Source organism: Telopea speciosissima, chromosome 8, assembly GCF_018873765.1.
Source record: "Telopea speciosissima isolate NSW1024214 ecotype Mountain lineage chromosome 8, Tspe_v1, whole genome shotgun sequence".
Taxonomy (NCBI): Eukaryota; Viridiplantae; Streptophyta; class Magnoliopsida; order Proteales; family Proteaceae; genus Telopea; species Telopea speciosissima.
In genome coordinates, this window is record NC_057923.1 from 23474772 (window position 1) to 23495245 (window position 20474).

The 20474-nt window shown below is 41.1% G+C and overlaps 1 protein-coding gene and 1 long non-coding RNA gene across 2 annotated transcripts in view; one reads left to right on the plus strand and one right to left on the minus strand.

Annotated features, from left to right (window-relative positions):
* The first annotated feature begins 1518 nt into the window (after window positions 1-1518).
* LOC122672902 lies at window positions 1519-17959 on the plus strand. The gene is made up of 3 exons (XR_006334507.1): window positions 1519-1528; window positions 16672-16678; window positions 17882-17959. It is a non-coding gene; the product is annotated as an uncharacterized LOC122672902 (long non-coding RNA).
* LOC122672901 overlaps window positions 1560-20474 on the minus strand; it is a 101170-nt gene continuing 82255 nt past the window's right edge. The window contains exons 13-15 of the mRNA XM_043870407.1: window positions 18258-18325; window positions 2254-2299; window positions 1560-1950 (exon numbers count right to left, since the gene is read on the minus strand). Of these exons, the coding sequence (XP_043726342.1) occupies window positions 1870-1950; window positions 2254-2299; window positions 18258-18325 (195 nt within the window). The 3' untranslated portion in view covers window positions 1560-1869. The remainder of the gene's footprint in view (window positions 1951-2253; window positions 2300-18257; window positions 18326-20474) is intronic.

Below are 20474 nucleotides of genomic sequence, written 5' to 3' on the forward strand. Positions count from 1 at the left end.
GGCTTGCCCTCTCCAGGTCACATTCGTGCCATTAAAAGGGCACCTTTTCCCCTCCCCCTCCCCCTCCCCCCTTTGTAGTTGTAGTTCTATTGGTTTGTCTTAGCCTTCCTCTATCTATAACTGTAATTGGCCCTTAGTAGTTTAATGTCCAACTGAATAGGTTCCTACTTCAACCCTCCTGCTACACTTTGAACCGTGCCCCTCTCTCTCTCATGAAATGATCTCTCTAACTCTATTTAAGAAACTGTTCCGTCGCCCCTCATTGGTTTGCTCTTCTATGCCGCTTGCAATTGAGAACCCTCTCCTATAAAAAAACTAAGGGAAAGGTCTCTGACCAAGCGGTCTCTCTCCTCTCGCTCCCTATTGATGAACCATCTTCTGCCCACCCCACTGATTTTCTAAACCAAACCCGCCCTCCCCAAACCCACCATCCCAGAAATCTCTCTATGGGGGGTGTGTTCACATTCTTGTGAACATTTTATCCACAGCATCATCTATCAGTTTGGAAGTTTCAGCCTGATCCAATCCTCCCATAAGGATATCTGAAGGTTAAAATCGGCTGACAATCTTCCAGGCAGCTTTGGAGTAACCATTGACAAGTACAAGAGTGAAAATTATAGCATGATAGGAAAATTTGACAGTTATTTCAAGGGGGTAGTTAATTCACTACCAATTATAGATTCTCTATCTGTTATGTGTATCTCGAATTCTTGGACCCGTTTCGAAGAATGATCCGCTCCGACATTTTTGGTAACCCCCGCGGTATGGTTCGACCCAACCCGATGGAGGAGTATTCATGTTATTTACCCGCTTTGTTGTAAAGTGTGTGAATTTTGGGGTTTTCGATTTAGGGTTTCTGGGAGAGAGCAATAGCGCCGTTTTGGGTGTTCTTGAGGGATCTCCATTGTAACTTTCTCCAATTTACATAGTGAAACAGCTTCGCCTTTGCCCGTAGATGTAGCACACCATACCGGTGTGTGAACCATGTTAAATCTCTGTGTCATCTTGATCTGTTTTTGTTTCTTTTCATGTTTTGGTTGGTGTTTTGCTCTAACACTATCTTTTACCTTCATTCCTCTTTAAAAATAAATAGCAGTCACTTCCATGTATGGCCTTCACAAGAAGAAAATGTTATTGGTGATGCATCAAGAACTAAAAGAGGCATTGACAAGCATCTGTTTCAGATCATCAGGCCTCAACCTGAGGGCCTCGAGAGTGATCCAGAGAGCTGTGGCTCAAGGGGGGAATATTTGGTTGGGTTTCTATCCATGTTTACAGCTTAATTAATCCCTTTCCGAATCTCTTCCCTTCATAATTTTTCTTGGCATTTCCAATGGCAATTCTAGGCCAGTGTAGAAATTTTTTCTTATTTATTTACTTCAGAGGATTTGAATCAAACTCCCATAATTAATACAATATATAGCAGGCTCATCAACTAGAATATCTTAGATTGTGGTTAATACTGCTTTAGTATCAAGAAAAATGTTAAGGGAAGGCACTCTCCCAACTGGGCACCAGGGAGGTTTCTGTTGACCATTAGAACTCACTAGAGAAAAGAATGAAATTCTAAAGGATGTAAGCTGTATTCAGGTGGAAAATATATTATCTGTAATGGTTTTGTACATTCTTAGATACCTTTATCTCAAAAGTATATACAGTTTTCTTAGCCATGTGGCCAATAAAATTTTGTTATTCTATTTAAAATAAAGAAAGGAGGTGAGGCCGGAACATGTATGCAAGCAAAGAAAAGCTGATAATAATATGTAGTAGAGTATTTCAAATGTCACCCTTTTTATAACATACAGTTGAACGATTTCCTTGTTCTTTTAAGAGTACTAACCCCAGTAGGCAAAGAAAATGACAGCTTTCTCATGCTTTCAGATGGTAATATTTGTCAAGTAGCTTCTCTGAATACTCTCCAAAGGTAAGAGTTCCATTTGGTGGGATTACCTGTAAAACAATATAGGTCCAAGCTTTAATCTGAGTATTATAAGCATTAATACATTATCATTATTACCAACGGGATATTGAAACCCAAGAAACTCATTTAGACTCTGGCCACTAGTCCACTGGATTATAACCATTACATGTTTTCTGTTCTGCAAAACTGTTGCAACTCAAGAATACTCATAACGTATCTTCTGATACTTCTCAAGTTGCAGTTGGATGTGAGATGCAAAGTGACATCACACAAATTCAAGTGTCATTTGTAGTGCATACCAGTGAATGATATTTATGGTTGAGTAAAGATACCTCCTGATGTAGATGCACGTCCCTGGGAAACTTGAGATTTTCATCCCTGAAAGTTGAATGAACAAGTATCAATCAAAATAAAATCCTACCTCCACTGTTGCAGTGGTTCTGGTTCATTGATAAGAATTAAGTACGAAGATGCACTAAATGATGTTTTCTAAGTCTCTAAATTCAAGCTTTTATATGGGTACAACCAAGCAAGTTCACGAATATGGTCCCTTGATATGGAAGAAAAGTTAAAATCAATGCCAAGTGGATGAAGATTTTCCAATTAATTAGTTTTTTTTAAAAATGAAAATAGAAGATACGCATTTTCATGTTTCATTATCTCATTGTTAAGACATTCAATTCCAGCCTGTAATGAAATTTGAATTCTGCTGCCATTATGAAGATTTAGAAATTTATTAAGGGCTATGAAAAGTAGAACACACTTATTTTCTGACACATATAGAACAAATTGAGATTATTCTACAATAAGCACACATAAAAGATAATAACTTGATGGAGTGCTGAATATTATAAAAAATCTGTCCTTAACCAATTATCTTTGGCTAAAAATACAAGGTGAAGAACAAAGAAACCTCATGAGTGAAAATGGAATGAGATAGCTTGGGCTTCCAATGCCGAGATCTTTGACCAATGTGGTAATGATTGGAACTCTCAAGGAGCACCAAAGCCTCTCCCATACATTTTGTTCTTTCTCACAAAGTCACGATTCTCACACATTTTATTCAGAAAAAAAAAAAAGGATCTTGAATAGTAATCTCTTCTAGTGCTAGGTGGCTAGGTATAATTAGGCTGGGCATCTTCCTCTCTTTAACTTTAAAGGCAATGTTGGAAATTTAATTCAAGTGATGCCTTTCTAGAAATTTCTAACAATGTATAAAGAGTTTCTAAGGATGGTCTGGCCCTGTTAGGATTGGATTTGCAATTAAAATCTAGCAGTTTCATCACTATGTTGAACTCTACATTTATAGGGGAGTAAATATTACCTAAAAAACATCCTCTGCAAGCTAGATTGTAAAAAAAAAAGTTGGTAATGACTAACAGATAAACTGGATAGAATGCTAATATGTGTATAGTATAGGTGCCAAGCGGAATGTGGAGCAAACTGTGACAATTATAACATAAACTGGACCAATTAAAAATTTGCTAAACAACAGTGAAAAACTCAAGTAACAATAAACAGGGAAAGTGAAAGGTCTAAAGAAAGACATTGTTTCTTATCTTCTGATTATATTAACTTCTATGATAAAAAAATGAAAAAAAGTGAGAAGCACCAAGAGGTGCTTCTATGATCTTTGAGACAAATTCTCAATATGTAAAGGATGCCTACACAATACAGGTAAGGCAATAAAATATCAAGATTATTCAGGCCAAAAAATTCATTTGGGAAAGAGCAAGGTTTTCTTTGTTAATATTAATAATGAGAGGAAATCTCAAATCCTTGATATTTTGCGATTTTCTGAGTGCTCTTTCCCATCTAAATATCTTGGTATTGATATTTTCAAGGGGAGGGTGAGGAAGCAGCATATATATCCTTTGGTTGATAAATTTAAAGCAAAATTACTTGGTTGGAAAGGGAGGATTATATCTGAAGCGGGTAGAATTCAACTTATGAAATCTGTCATATCAAGCATTCATGTGCAGAATTTCGCTATCTACTGGTGACCTTCTTCGCAGCTTAAACTTATGGAGTCTTGAATGAGAAACATTATCTGGACAAGTGATCCTCTTCAAAGTAAAAGTATAACAGTCAAATGGGATGCTGTTTGTAAACCGAAGGAGGAAGGTGGCCTAGGTGTCCGCCGACTACGGGATACAACAAAGCCCTTCTTTGTAAACTATGCTGGTCCATTAAATTTGATACTTCGAGTTTTGCAAAGTATATGAGATCACGCTACATGGCAGCAGATGGTTCTCTAAACTCAGCAACTCTGTCTTCTTCAATTATTTCTGGCATAAGAAAGGTCTGGGACCTAGTCTCATTTTGTGAAAAATGGGTAGTGGGCGATGGAGCTTCCATAAATTTCTGGCATGACCGTTGGGTAGGGAACAATACTATAGTGGAAGCATCTATCATGGATCCTCTACTGTTCAAATCCTTTGACACCAAGGTCTCAGATTTTATTTCAATTCGGTTTGGAATTTCCCAAACTGTTAACAAAACATATTAGAGATTAATGCTTAAGTGAATCAATATGATTCCCTAAGCCCTTTATTTATACTAATAAAACAGAATTACATGGACATATATGCCCTTAAACCAAGGAAAAGAAAGACTAAAACATAAGAGAATAAAACATAAGCAAGAAAGGACCAGAATACCCCTACGGTATTCTGGCCTATATATTCTAACACTCCCTCTCAAGTTGGTGCAAAAATGTCACACATGCCCAACTTGGCTAGAAAAGGATGAAACACTTTGCCACTCAGCCCCTTCGTGAACACATCAGCCAGCTGATCAGTAGACTTCACATAGGGAACACAGATGAGTCCAGCTTCAAGTTTCTCCTTGATGAAATGTCTGTCCACCTCCACATGTTTAGTACGGTCATGTTGGACAGGATTATAAGCGATGCTAATGGCAGCCTTATTGTCACAATATAACAACATTGGAAGTTGGACAGCAACCCCGATATCTTGCAACAGCTCCTTAAGCCACAACAATTCACAGATACCATGAGCCATCGCACGGAATTCAGCCTCAGCACTGGACCGTGCCACCACATTCTGTTTTTTACTACGCCAGGTGACAAGGTTCCCACCTACAAAAGAGCAATATCAAGAGATGGATTTCCTATCACTTGAACCAGCCTAATCTGCATCAGTGTATGCTTCAACCTTCAGATGACCATTGGGAGATAAAAGTATTCCTTGTCCTGGAGCAGACTTCAAGTATCATAAGATGCGAAGGACTACATCCATATGAGAAGAATAAGGGTCATGCATAAACTGGCTGACCATACTAACTGCAATGGCAATGTCTGGTCAAGTGTGAGAGAGGTAGATAAGTTTACCCACCAACCGCTGATAACGACCTTTGTCAACTGGTGTGCCTTCTTTCTCCTTGAGTCTTGTTGTAGCTTCTATGGGAGTGTCCGAAGGATGACACCCTAGCAGCCCCGTTTCAGACAGTAGATCCAGGACATACTTTCTTTGAGACAGAAATATGCCCTTTGAAGAGCGAGCAACCTCTATCCCTAAAAAATATTTCAGAATCCCCAGATCCTTAATTTCAAACTCACAGCCAAGAAACAGCTTCAACTTTTGATCTCATCACCATCATTGCCAGTCACTACAATATCATCAACATAGACTATGAGGAGAGTAACCCTATCACCCACACGTTTGATGAACAAGGTATGATCAGCATTGCTTTGCTGGTAGCCCACTGAAAGCATAACCTTGTGAAATCTACTGAACCAAGCTCTAGGTGACTGCTTCAAGCCACAGAGTGCACGCTTCAGTTGACACACCTTACCCTTGGTAGCAGGAGTTGAAAAACCTGGAGGAATGTCCATATATACTTCTTCCTGTAGTTCACCATGGAGGAAGGCATTCTTCACATCCAACTGCTGAAGATCCCATCCAAGGTTCACTGCACAGGATACCAATACCCTTACAGTATTGAGTTTTGCTACCGGTGCGAAAGTCTCTAGGTAGTCAATGCCATATGTCTGAGTGAAGCCTTTAGCAACTAGACGTGCCTTGTACCGATCCACTGTACCATCTACCTTCTGCTTGACCACAAACACCCATTTACAACCCACTGGTTTTTTCCCTGGAGGAAGAGCTACAAGATCCCACGCATTCTTTTTGTTCAATGCTCTCATTTCTTCCAACACTGCTGCCTGCCACTTACCATCTGTAAATGCTTCCTACCAATTTTTAGGAATGGAAACAGAAGAAAGGGAGGAAACAAAGGTATGAAAAGAAGGAGAAAGAGAACTATAAGAAACTAAACGGGAAACAGGATGTAAAGTGCAGGTCCTGGTACCTTTGCGATGAGTAATGGGTAGATCAGAAGAGGAAGGCTCACCAGGAGGAGGATCTGGATCCTGAGCCGGCAACTGGATGGGTATCGATGCTGCAGTGGACTGATTCTGCCCTTTGTTAGAACATCTCCGGTTATAAGTGAGAATGGCGGAATTGTCAATGGTCCTCTGAAAGTGACGAATGGTCCTCTGTACTGGAGTCAGCTCCCCCTGAATAGGAATATTACTACCATTTGTTTCCATGATCTCCCCCTATATTGGATTCCCCTCAGGTGAAGGGACAGCCGCCGCGGGAGGCTGGGCAGCTGTCATGGGAGACTGGACAGCAGCCACGGGAGGCTGGACAGCAGCCGGGGAGGGTTGGTCAGTAACTATAGGTGATGAAGGGAGGGGAAACCCAAGAGTATGAACCACATCTTCACTAGAACTCTCCCCCTGAAGAGGTGGGGAAGAATAATAGGAAAGGGTTTCATGAAAAACCACATCCATACTGACCATAGTACGACGGGTAGGCGGGTGGTAACACTTGTAACCTTTCTGGGTTGGAGAATAACCCAAAAAAATACACCTTAACCCACGGGGCTAAAGCTTGCCAGGGGACTTAGTATCCCTAGCATAACAGACACAGCCAAACACCTTTGGAGGTACCACAAAGGAGGCATCTCTAAGTAAAATGTCAGATGGGCTACGGGAATCCAGAACCCGTGAAGGTAACCTATTAATAAGGTAAGCTGCAGTAAGAACAGCATCACCCCAATATTGGGATGGAACATGTCGAGCAAACATTAATGCTCTTACCACTTCCAATAAGTGACGGCTCTTTCTTTCAGCCACACCATTTTGGGCCGAGGTATCAACACAACTAGTTTGATGTATAATCCCATTATCAGCAAGGTACTTTTGAAATTGGGATTCCTTATATTCAGTTCCATTATCACTCCGTAAAACCTTGAGAGTGGCCTAGAACTGGGTCTGGATCATTTTATGAAAATGTTGAAAATAAGAAAAAACCTGATTTTTAGTTTAAAGAAGATAAACCCAAGTATTTCAAGAATGACAATCAATAAAGGAGACAAACCAACGATGGCCAGAAATAGAGGTTTTACGACTAAGTCCCCAAACATCCGAATGCACCAAATGAAAATAAGAAGAACTCCTTTTATTTGATAAAGAATAAGATGTACGTGTCTATTTGGCCAAAACACAAGCTTCACAAAAAAAGTCATCCTTATTACATTTGGTGACCAAAGATGGAAATAAATGGGCTAAAATTCCTAATGGAGGGTAACGTAATCTAGAGTGCCATTGGTAAAGTTTAGAAGAGACCAAGGAGTTCTGATGTAGTGGAGAAGGTACTGGTGGAGAGAGACGGCCATCATTAAGCAGATACAGACCACCGTGTACTTTACCCAATCCAATCGTCTTCCCAGATGCCAGATCCTGAAAAACACAATGGGAAGGAAAAAAAGTTACCTTGCAGTTAAGATCACGAGTAAGACTACTAATGGAAAGCAGGTTAGTAGTAAAATTAGGAATATGTAAAACAGAAGACAAAGGAAGGGTGGAAGTACAGTTGATGATTCCTTTTCCAGATATGGAAGAAAGGGAACCATCAACCACTTTGACCTTGTCTTTCCCAGAAGTGGGAGAATATCTATGAAATAAGCTAGATGAACCAGTCATGTGATTTGTAGCCCCGGAATCAATGATCCAAGGATGGGAAGCCACAGAAGCACAATGAACACCAAATGGGATACCTGACCAGGCAAAATTTGAACCTAAAGGAGCAGAGGAATGGCAGTAGCAGCGGAAGTAGTAGAGGCAACAGCAGCGGAAGACCTTAGCACACGTAGGAAGGCCTGTAGATCGTCCTGGGATAGACCAATGTCTGTAGCCGGGGCTGTAGGAACAGTTTCAGATTGATTTGCCTTGCCTTTCGGTTTCTTCTTAGCAGCCCACTTGGCTTCAAAGTCAGCTGGTTTTCCATGAAGCTTCCAACACTTGTCCTTGGTGTGATAAGGCTTGTGACAATGGTCACAAGTAACAGGGCCTGGAGTAGAACCACCAACAGATAAAGGACCAACAGGGGCAGCAAGAGCCTGGGCAGCAGTCTGGAGAGCCGATCTGTCAGAAACAAGAGGATGTAACATAGCAGCCCAGCGGTTTTCTTCTGAAGAGACCAGGGCATAAGACTGTTAAAGTGTGGGAAAAGGAGAATGGCCCAACACCTGAACACGAATCTGATCATACTCAACATTCAACCCGGCCAAGAAGTCATAAACCCTGATTTTGTCAACATGTTTCTTATAGGCAGCTATGTTGGCAGGTGTGTCAGGGTAATAATCCGAAAAATGGTCCAATTGCTGCCAAAGGCTGCGGAGAGTGGCATAATACTTAGAGACAGTTAATTCCCCTTGTGTAGTATGAAGGACTTTCTTGTGAAGTTCATAAACCTGAGCATCATTACCAAGCTGCCCATATGTCTCCTTACAGCCAGACAAAATCTGAGAAGCTGTATCAAGGAGGAGAAATCCCTGTGCAAGGTCTGAATTCATAGAGCCAACCAAATAGGACATAAGAAGACCATTGTTGGCAAGCCATCTAGTCTGGGCAGCACCAGGAGCAGTCGACATAGGTATAGAGCCATCAATATGGCCAGTGAGGCCACGTCCAGCAATAGCAAAAGAAGCAGATCTAGACCACAGCAGATAGTTGCTGCCATCTAACTTGATAGGGTTAGGATGAAGATCACGATAATCTGATTTATCATGGCTAACCTGATCAGAGGTGGCAGTCAAAGTAGCAGTGGAGTCACCCATAGTGCCGAGAAGGGCTGTTGTATAGAGAAGTCCCAAAAAAGGCTAAGCCAAGGGCTGAGAGCAGAGCCGAGTGCCCCTCTGTGATGGGAAACACACCTCCAAAAAAGGCAGCAGCAATAGCGGAGCCCTCCCCAAGATCGATGGTGTTAGGGTTTTGGAAAAAACCCAAAAAAGAGAAATCGATGTGGGGAGGGAAACCCAAAAAACTTTGCTGCATATGAGGCCTGTTTGAATCTGTCCAAGAGCCTGCAGAGAATGGTCTTGATGAAGAAAAAAAATCCAGAAGAAGCAGCAGCCGCAAGCAGCCCTTATCCCAATATCGATAATGCACAGGGTTTTGTTGGAAAAAAACCCTGAAAGTAAGAGATCGAATGGGAGAAGGGGTCTTCAGCACCTGTATGAGGCTTGATAGCAGCAGGCCAGTGTCGCAGAAGGGCTCCAATATGGGGAGAAACAGTCCCAATAAATATCAGGGCCTGATCTTCAAAACTTGGAAACTCCAATTAACGCAAGAGAGAACCAGCAGCAGCCATTGAGCAGGATTATTAGGTCATTGAAAAAGGAAAAAAGAGGTGGGAATAGGGTAGCAACTAGATCATTGGATCACCTCTGCAGTGCTGCCCTTAGAGAGGGAGAAGAAGCAAGGAGAAGGGGGAGAAAAAAAATCGAGAGAAGGGAAAGAGAAGAAAAAAACGATGGGAGGGGGGGAGGTTTTGAAAACAAGTCACAGAAATCGTGTCTCTGATGCCATGTTAACAAAACATATTAGAGATTAATGCTTAAGTGAATCAATATGATTCCCTAAGCCCTTTATTTATACTAATAAAACAGAATTACATGGACATATATGCCCTTAAACCAAGGAAAAGAAAGAATAAAACATAAGAGAATAAAACAAAAGCAGCAAAGGACCAGAATACCCCTACGGTATTCTGGCCTATATATTCTAACACAAACGTATCCTCTTCTTTTTTTGCAGAATATCTTCGATTCTGCCTTGGCTATTCAGCTTCCTCCTGTTCCTGAGCCAGACCGTTGCATTTGGAAGCCTTCTATTGAGGGTATTTTATCTCTCAAAACAGCTTGGGAAACGTTAAGATTAAAGACTTTCCTTCCTCGTCATTCAATTTTTGGTTGGCAATTCTTGGATAATAGGCTTCCAACTGATGACTTGGTAATTAGAAAAGGAATTCAGCTTCCCTCCCATTGTTCTCTCTGTTATCAAGCTTCGGAATCATTCGACCATATCTTCATTGCATATTCGGTTTCTACCTCTCTGTGGAAATACCTCTTGGATATTTTCAAGCTGATTTGGCCAAATCCTTCCTCAGTTTACGAGTTGCTGATTTGGTGGAAGCAAAAAGCATCGACGGTTGCAATGAAAGGTATCTGGAGGTCTTGTTTTATTTTAATTCCGATGCAAATCTGGTTGGAAAGAAATAGGAGGCGATTCGAAGGTTCCTGCCATCACATAAGATTCATCCTTGAAGTAATTAAGAGGGACTGAGACAGTTTCTCTAGGGATGAGTAATAGGATTAAATCCTATGATGATCTTCTTATTTCCAGATTTTTTAATGCATCCATCAAGTCTCCTACTTTAAGACCGGTGGAAACGTTATGGATAAAACCAGATATGGGTTGGCACAAGTTGAACATTGATGGCTGCTCCAATGGAAATCCAGGGAATGCTAGTGCAGCTGGTATCCTAAGGAATGACTTTAGTACTCCTTCAGGTGCTTTCACAACCTTTTTGGGTGTGCATTCAGATTTCTATGCCAAGGTTGCAGCATTCTTTTTGGGATTGGTGTTAGAGTTTATGTGTTAAGGGTATAATTGTCTCTGTTTCTATTTAAGTCATAGTGTTGTAATTTTACATTTTTATTCTCTTTCATATCTTTTACCTCCTTAGGGAGTCCTATGTAATTCCTAAGAATTGTTAATGAAGTAAATAGGAGTTAGGAGACTTCTCTCCCTAACTCACGATTAACTCATCTCTCTTCTGCTTCTTCTCTTCTCTTCTTCCTTTCTTTGTTCTTGTTCAGCTGTAAACCCTTGCTGTCCAACTATTATCAAACCTCCTAGATATTCTAACTTTGTATCAAAGCGGGTTTGAGGGTCGATCTAGCTCTCCGTGCTTCTTTACTCCTCTTTGGAACCCTAGACCAGTAGAGGGTTCCATAGAGCCATACCATGTAAAGCATTCCACAAAAGAATGGTTTGTTGTGATCTAATCTTCAAAGTATTGATGAATGGGTGGAGCTTCTTGCTTGGCCAGATGGATTGAAGCCTGAAAACTTGAACCAGAGTGCTGCCCAGATTTCTGCCAGCTTTCTACTTCTCTGCTTCGATTCTGCCTATTGGCAGCTTGGTTTGCTTTGGGGCTGGGCCCTTTTGAATTGCCTTGAGGTCCCCTTTAAGGCCCCTAAGGGCTCGATTGGCACATGAAGCAGCTTTGAGAGCTTTACTCTCATCTTTGATGCTGCACTGTTACTGCCAGCAGGGTACTTTTTTCCTCTTTTTTTCTGTTGAAGATCTTTGTTGAGGCTGTGCTATCTTGTGTGGTTCTTAGCTACTGTGAGTGGCAGATTTACTTAGTTTTATGGCCTTGGATGATATGTGCTGCTGTTGTTTGGATTTTGTAAGCATTTAGTTTGCTGTTTTCATCAAGTGTATGCTCTCAGTTTACCTGCTGCTTGCTGCTTTCCTTATTGTGGTTGGGTTGAGGTGTCTCCCCACTTGTGCAAGGCTCTATCTTGCATTTCCTTGAGTTGTTTGGCAGTATATCTTCCATGTCTAGGACTGATTCAGTGGTTAGTGGATCTTTGGGAGCTACTAGTGGCAGCCTAAGTGGTGCTCTCCCCACCATGAACTTCCTTGATAACCCCAACACCCAACTTTCTATTGTGAAGCTTGACAATACAAACTACTTGGATTGGTCTCGCTCCGTGAAGTTGTCCCTGCGCAGTAGAGAAAAGTTGGGATATATTACTGGCTCCATCAAGGCACCTGAACCTACTGCCTCAGACTATCTAAAGTGGGAGACTGAGAACTCCACTGTTATGACCAGGTTGATATTCTCCATGAAACCTGAGATAGGTAGGAGATTTATGAGCAAGGAAACTGTGAAGGATATTTGGGACAGTGTTTCCAGAGTTTATGATAGAGTTGGTGATTCAGCCAAAGTGTATCAAATCCTCCAAAAAATCATCCATATGAAACAGGGTGATCGGTGCATATCTGACTACAATAATACAATTATTAGCTTGTGGGAGGAATATGATCACTACAGTAATCTTCAGCTGTCCAATTCTGAAGATGAGGCCGAGGTCTACTGGAAACAAGAAAAGGAAAAAATCCTTATTCTACTTGGTGGTCTTAACCCAGAGTATGAACTTCTTCGCTTGCAGATCTTAGGGAGGTCTCCTCTCCCATCACTAGATGAAGTGTGTAGCTACTTGCAGAGTGAGGAGACTAGAAGAGGATCCATGGACACTGCACCCTTACTAGAGAGATCTGCTCTCATTTCTAGTTCCCACTGCGACCAGAGAGGTGGAGGGAGAGGTCGAGACCATAGTTGTCATGGCGCTGCCATATCGATGCCATGGCGTCATATCGCTGGAGAAGTGGGCATATCGACCACCGATATGGATGATGTAGGAATATCGACCGATATGGCCTCTATGTCGTCGCCATGGCGCCGCCATGGACGCCATACCATGACATATGGCCATATCGGGCGACATGGTTATTTCAAATTATAAAACTTAATTTTTTAACAATAATTTTTTTTAACCATTTTTTATTTTAATGCTTTTTCCTTAACATAAAACAAATTAAAAAAAACATCAAACAGAAAACACTAATACACAATCACATATTCACATCAGCAATTTTTGTTTTTTATTTAGATGGGTTGTTTATTAGCTTTATTCACTCAATATAAATTACGTTTTTGTAATTGTTTTTTGTTTTGTTACTTTTGTAGTCACTTTCATATGAATCATATCTCAACTTTCATGATTTTTCAACTTTATTATCAGCAAGACTATTGCTATCAATTATTTGATAATCCATGATTTCATATACACTAATGGATATTACACTTTCATGAATTAAACTATAGTAGATTAGTAGTACACTTTCATATTAATTTTTTATGTTATAGGGTATATAATATAGCATACTAAATGACATTAAAAACAGAGAAAATAAAAAGTAAAACATGGTCGATATGATCGCCATGGCAATGCCATAACAGGCGACATGTCGATATATCGACCTGACACCCCTCCACCGACTTGGATCGCCGTGACAACGTGACAACTATGGTCGAGACAGATTTAAATGTGACTATTGTGGATTGGGCTCTTCATGGCAGCCTCCTAGTGGAAGTGGTGAATCATCTGGTACCCGAGGTGGTCAGACCGGGGAGCTAGAACCCACTCTAAGACAGCTGATACTGAGTCACCTGGACCACAGACTGATCCTGATTCTCTCTCCAGAGAGGATATTGCAGCACTACATCGGATGATGTCCCGACATGGCCATTCTTCTACTACTCTTGCAGCGTCAGACTCTGCCTCAGCCTTGCAGGCCTCTACATCTGCCCCCTCCACTGCTCCCACATGGGTCGTTGACTTTGGTGCCACAAATCATATGACTGGTATGCCTCAGTGTTATGACTCTTATTCTGTTTGCTCCGGTAAAGATAAGATTAGAGCTGCCAATGGTTCTCTTTCCTCTATCATTGGTAAGGGGAATGCTCGAGTCACTTCTTCCCTTTCTCTTGATTCTGTACTTTATGTTCCCAATTTTGCCACTAACCTGTTATCTGTGAGTCATTTAACCAAGTCCTTGAACTATTGTGTCACTTCCTTTCCTTCTCATTGTGTCTTTCAGGATTTGGTGACGAAGAGGGTTATTGGCAATGAACGTGAGGAGAAAGGACTCTACCTTCTTGAGCCCTAGCCATCTGTTTTGCCTGTTTTTCCTACTGCTCAGTCCTACGTTTGTGGCCACACTGAGAGAAGTATTATGGATTTTGTGATGCTTTGGCACCAATGTTTAGGCCACCCATCTTTTGTTGTTATGAGGAAACAGTTGCCTCACTTGTTTACTTTTTTTTCTTCTCATGTTTTTCAGTGTGAACCATGTATTTTTGCTAAACATTGTCGCACTTTTTATCCCTATCATGGTAATAGATCCACTATTCCTTTTCATATTGTGCATTCTGATGTTTGGGGACCCGCTCCCACTACCTCTTTGTCTGGATATCGTTATTTTGTTTCATTTGTTGATGACTACTCCCAGACCACTTGGACCTTTTTAATGAAACAAAAGAGTAATGTTTATAATGCTTTCAAGAATTTCTATCAGTTAATTTTTACTCAATTTGGTACCTACATCCAGATAAGCCGCTCCGATAAAGGAGGGGAGTACCTATATGGGGGGCTCCAACAGTTTTTTATTGATCATGGTATTATCCACCAAATTGCATGTGTTGATACACCTCAACTGAATGGAGTGGCTGAAAGGAAAAACCACCATATGTTGGAGGTCACTAGAAGTCTTCTTTTTAGCATGCATGTTCCCAAGACTTTTTGGGCTGATGCTCTCCTTGTTGCTGCCTTTCTCATCAATCAGTTGCAAACTCTGCTACTTGGCTCCAAATCCCCTCTGGGAACTCTACTTCTTCAGACATCTGCCTTTCCTGTTCCTCCCAAGGTATTTGGGTGTGTCTGCTATGTCCATGTCAATAAATCGGCTAGGACTAAGTTTGATCCCAAGGCCCTCAAATGCCTCTTCCTTGGTTATTCCTCTTCTACCAAGGGGTATAAGTGTTATCATCCCGCTTCCCGAAAGCACTTCCTCTCCAAAGATGTCACTCTCTTTGAGTCTATACCCTTCTTCACTCCTTCTCATCAACATCCTCTTCAGGGGGAGAATAGAAGGAATGAAGAGGATGCTGATATCCCTTTCCTCCCACCATTGCCTACTTCCCCATTTCTGTTTGACAATGGTAAACCTAAAGAAGGGGCTGTTGTTGATACTTGTGATCATGGGGCTGTTGTTGCAAGTGGTTCTGGTCATGAGAAGGATTACCACATTCACTACAAAAAAGGTGAATGCTTGAAGAGTAAAGGAAAGAAGAACTGCCAAGAGCCCTCTTTGGATCCGGATCCTGAGCTTCATCCTCCTCAGTCAGGTGATCCTCCTTCTGATTTAGACCTCCCAATTGCTACTAAGAAGGGAAAAAGAGCTTGCACTAATCCTATTGCCCAATTTGTTTCCTATGATGCTATCTCCCCCATGCGTCTTGCTTTTACCACTGCTCTCTCCTCTGCAACTATTCCCAAGAATCTCACTGAGGCTATATCTAACCCAAAATGGAAGAAGGCTATGTTTGAGGAAATGAGTGCTCTTGAGAAGAATGGTACATGTCTCCTTAGAGGGAGAGTTCTAATTGAATGCAGGTGGGTCTATACAATCAAGTACCGATCAGATGGTACAGTGGACAGATACAAGGCTCAGTTGGTAGCCAAAGGGTACAGTTAAGTTTATGGTATTGATTACTAAGAGACTTTTGCTCCTGTGGCCAAGCACAACTCAATCAGAGTCCTTCTATCAGTGACAACCAACAAAGAATGGCCATTGTATCAGTTACATGTGAAGAATGTTTTTCTTCATGGTGATCTAGAAGAGGAGGTGTATATGCAACCTCCACCTGGTTTCAAGCCTCCTTCAGCAGAAGGGAAAGTGTGTCTCCTCAAGGAGGCATTTTATGGTCTCAAACAGTCACCCAAAGCTTGGTTTGAGAAGTTTCAACAGGCCATTCTAAGGAATGGATATTCCCAGAGTAAGGTTGACCACACCTTATTTATCGGGAGAGGTAATGGTACAGTCACTGCTCTTAATGTTTATGTTGATGATATTATTATGACTGGGAATGACGAAGATGAGATAAAGAGGTTAAAATCTTACCTAGCCGAATAGTTTGAAATTAAGGATCTTGGACTTTTGAAGTATTTCTTGGGGATTGAAATATCAAGATCAAGGAAGGGCATCAATATTTGCCAACGGAAGTTTGTTCTGGACCTATTGAAAGAGACAGGAATGTTGATATGTAAACCAGCTAACTCCCCAATTGATCAGAATCACAAACTTAGTGAAGATTGTGGTTCTCCTCTTGTAGATGCAGGGAAATACCAGAGGTTGGTTGGGAAATTGATCTACCTCTCCTTGACTCGGCCAGACATCAGTTATGCAGTTGGAGTGGTGAGTCAGTTCATCCATGCTCCCAAAAGTAGACACCTTGATGCTGTCTATCGCATCATCAGGTGCTTAAAATCCTCTCCAAGAAAAGGCTTTCTATATGCTAGACATAGTCACTTGAGGATAGAGGGCTACACTAATGCAGATTGGACTAGTTCTATTTCTGATAGACGATCTACTTCCGATTATTGTACCCTTGTGGGTGGTAACCTTGTTACATGGAAGAGTAAGAAACAACCAGTTGTAGCTAGATCCAGTGCAGAGGCTGAATTTAGAGCCATGGATCATGGGGTGTGTGAACTTATATGGCTGAGGAGATTGGTTCAAGAATTGGGGTTTGATTGTAAGGGACCTATGCGGATCTACTGTGATAACAAGGCTGCTATAAGTATTACTCATAAGCCGTTCAACATGATCGAACAAAGCACATTGAAGTTGATAGGCCCTTCATCATAGAGAAGCTGGATTCAGATTGTATTTGTACTCCACTTGTACAGACCGGTAACTGGCAGACATTTTCTCTAAGGGTCTTATCCCTAACCAGTTCAGTACTCTTCTATGCAAGCTGGGAATGCATGACATTTATTCTCCAGCTTGAGGGGGAGTGTTAGAGTTTATGTGTTAAGGGTATAATTGTCTCTGTTTCTATTATAAGTCATAGAGTTGTAATTTTACATTTTTATTCTCTTTCTTATCTGTTACCTCCTTAGGGAGTCCTATGTAATTCCTAAGAATTGTTAGTGAAGTAAATAGGAGTTAGGAGACTTCTCTCCCTAACTCACGATTCTCTCATCTCTCTTCTTCTTCTCCTCTTCTCTTCTCTTCTTCCTTTCTTTGTTCCTTGCTGTCCAACTATTATCAAACCTCCTAGATATTCTAACTATTGGATCTTGCAAAAAGTAGAGCAGTTAGTCATCTCTGGATTGAAAATGATTCTGCAGCTATAGTTACTTGTATTCATAATCAAAGGATTCCTTGGATGTTTCTTCAACAATGGGCAGCAGCTAAACTTTATTTATCCTCAATATCATGGAAGATCACTCATGTTTTCAGAGAATCAAATGTAATTGCTGATATTATAGCAAATAAAGGAGAGGCCAGCCAAGTGTCTACTACATGGATCATTTCTCCTCCCTTTGTTTGTATTGAGATCGTATGGGATGTAATGGACTGTCCGCGATATAGATTTGTATCTAGCTGATTTTATTTTTATGTTGGTTGGCTTGGGTAATCTGCTGACGGCAATGCCGAAGGTGGATTCCTAAGCAAACTTTTGGTGTTCTTTGTTCTCTGCTGATGGCAATGCCGAAGGTGGGGGGGAGCAATTACACTTGGTTAGATCTGATGTGGGTTTTCACAGGAGGCCAGGATTATACTTTGTACATCCTTTTATTCTTTAATACAATCATTGCTGACTTTTAGCAACAAAGAGAAAAAAAAAACTGAAATATTGTGTGGCAGAATTGACACTTCGATAACTACAACCCAGCCATACAAATCAAAATTTTCAAATAGAAACAGAATACGACAGTCGCAAGGCAAGGGAGGATGGAACCCCACTTCGACTCACCAAAGAGAAGGTAAGTACTGTTACATCGTTTCTTCTGAAGTTTTAAACGTATGTCAACTATTATACTAGGCATTCACTTTCCAAAATTCTAAATAACCATCAATTGAACCAATGTGGGATATTACAAGGAATCATTCCGGTCTTGGGTAGATGCTGATTTAATTGATCTTTTGTTTCTATACTATCTAATGCATCAAAACATTTCGTATGCATTCATGCAAAGCTTAAAAGAATCCATGGCAATGCTGCTAGAAAAATGGACAATTCTAACAAAGTATGTCCTTGCAAAGAATCTGCTTACATAAAAAACAAAAAAGAGAGGAACATTAAAAGAAAAAGCATACCAGTCAGGTTGCATGAATAATGCAAAAGTTGAACGATCCACACCAAAAGCCTTCTCTCCTTTCGGTGCCTAATTAAAAGCACAGCAATGTCAAGATAGATTTTCTAGGAAAGTATGGCTATAAAGACCAACAACAACAAACTCAGCCATATCCCAACTAAATGGGGTCGGCTACATGGATCCTTGCAAAGACAAAATATTAAAGAAAAAAAGTAAAAGGAAAGAAACACGACCACAACTACAAATCTGTCTTATACAAACTAGCTCGGATCGGCTCCACAGATCCTTGCCCTCTAATCAGCTCTATTTGACGTCATACTAGAGACGACCTAAACTTGTTCAGTTTTAGAGAGGAAGGAGAAGGAGGAAAAGAGAGGGAAAGAGAAGAGCACATACGGTTGTGTTTAATCTCATGTGTCTCAAACTAGAGACAAACTTCCTTATATTGAAAAAGAATAACTAATTACATAGGGGCCCCTGGCCTTATACAAATAACAGAAGAAACATAAAATACATGTGGTTATGTACAAGAATACCCTTAAACTCCTATTCTTAACACTCCCCCTCAAGCTGGGTGGTATATGTCATACATACCCAGCTTGTTCAATAAACAGTCAAAGTGATGAGTGCTAAGTCCTTTGGTGAAGATAGCAGCCACTTGTTCATTCGTCTTCACAAAAGGGGTGCAGATGGTCTTTGACTCAATCTTTTCCTTGATAAAATGTCTATCAACCTCAACATGCTTGGTCCTATCATGTTGCACTGGGTTGTGGGCAATACTTATGGCTGCCTTGTTGTCACAATATAAACTCATAGGTTTGACAGTCTCAAATCCCAATTCCTGAACAAGTCTCTTCAGCCACAAGACTTCACACACTCTATGAGCCATAACTCTAAATTCTGCCTCAGCACTTGACCTAGCCACCATAGGTTGCTTCTTACTTCTCCAAGTAACCAAATTCCTACCAACAAAAGTACAGTATCCCGAAGTGGATCTTCGATCAGAAATAGATCCAGGCCAGTCAGCATCAGTGTATGCTTCAATCCTCAAGTGACCATTTCTAGAGAAGAGAAGACCTTTTCCAGGGCATGACTTTAAGTATCTGAGGATCCTATACACTGCATCAAGATGTCCCATTTTGGGTGCATGCATAAACTGACTTACCACGCCAACAGCATAGGCTATGTCCGGTCGGGTAAAGGAAAGATAGATTAGCTTGCCTACTAATCTCTGATATTTTTCAGCATCTACAAGGGGCTCACCACAATCTTCTCCTAGTTTGTGATTCTGATCAATAGGAGAGAAGGCTGGTTTACACCCTAAGTACCCTGTCTCTGTAAGTAGATCAAGGACAAACTTCCTCTGACAAACACTGATCCCTTGCTTGGATCTTGAAACTTCAATCCCCAGAAAATATTTCAATGGACCAAGATCTTTGATCTCAAACTGCCGAGCCAAGTAAAGTTTAAGCTTTGTGATTTCAGCCTCACTGTTCCCCGTGACCACAATGTCATCAACATATACAATAAGAGTTGTAATAGTGTTGCCCTTCCTTTGTATAAATAAAGTGTGATCAGCTTGACTTTGGGTGTATCCATTCTGTAGAATAGCTTGCCTAAACCTCTCAAACCAAGCCTTAGGAGATTGTTTAAGGCCATAAAGAGCTTTCCTGAGACGACACACTTTTCCATTGCCACTAGGATGCTTGAACCCAGGGGGAGAGTACATGTAGACTTCTTCTTCTAAGTCACCATGTAAGAAAGCATTCTTTACATCAAGCTGGTATAATGGCCAATCAAGGTTTGCAGCCATTGAGAGGAGTACCCGAATGGAGTTATGCTTGGCCATTGGAGCAAAGGTTTCCTGATAATCAATGCCATACACCTGGGTATAGCCCTTAGCAACCAGTCTTGCCTTATATCTCTCTACAGTACCATCAAACTTGAACATGACTGTGAATACCCATCTGCATCCAACAGGAACTCTCCCCTTTGGCTTTGGGAGTTCAACAAGATCCCAAGTGTGGTTCTTCTCAAGTAGCTCCCCCTGTTCTCTGTTCACCTCTGCACTCGGAGACTCCCCCTCAACAACAGTATCCTCGGACCTTTTCTTTCCCTTGTCAATCTGAAATGGGGAAATAGGGACGAGAGAGGGGGAAGGAAATGATAGAAACTCAGGAGCCTCTTTAACCTCACTACCAGTCTACCACGACACTCC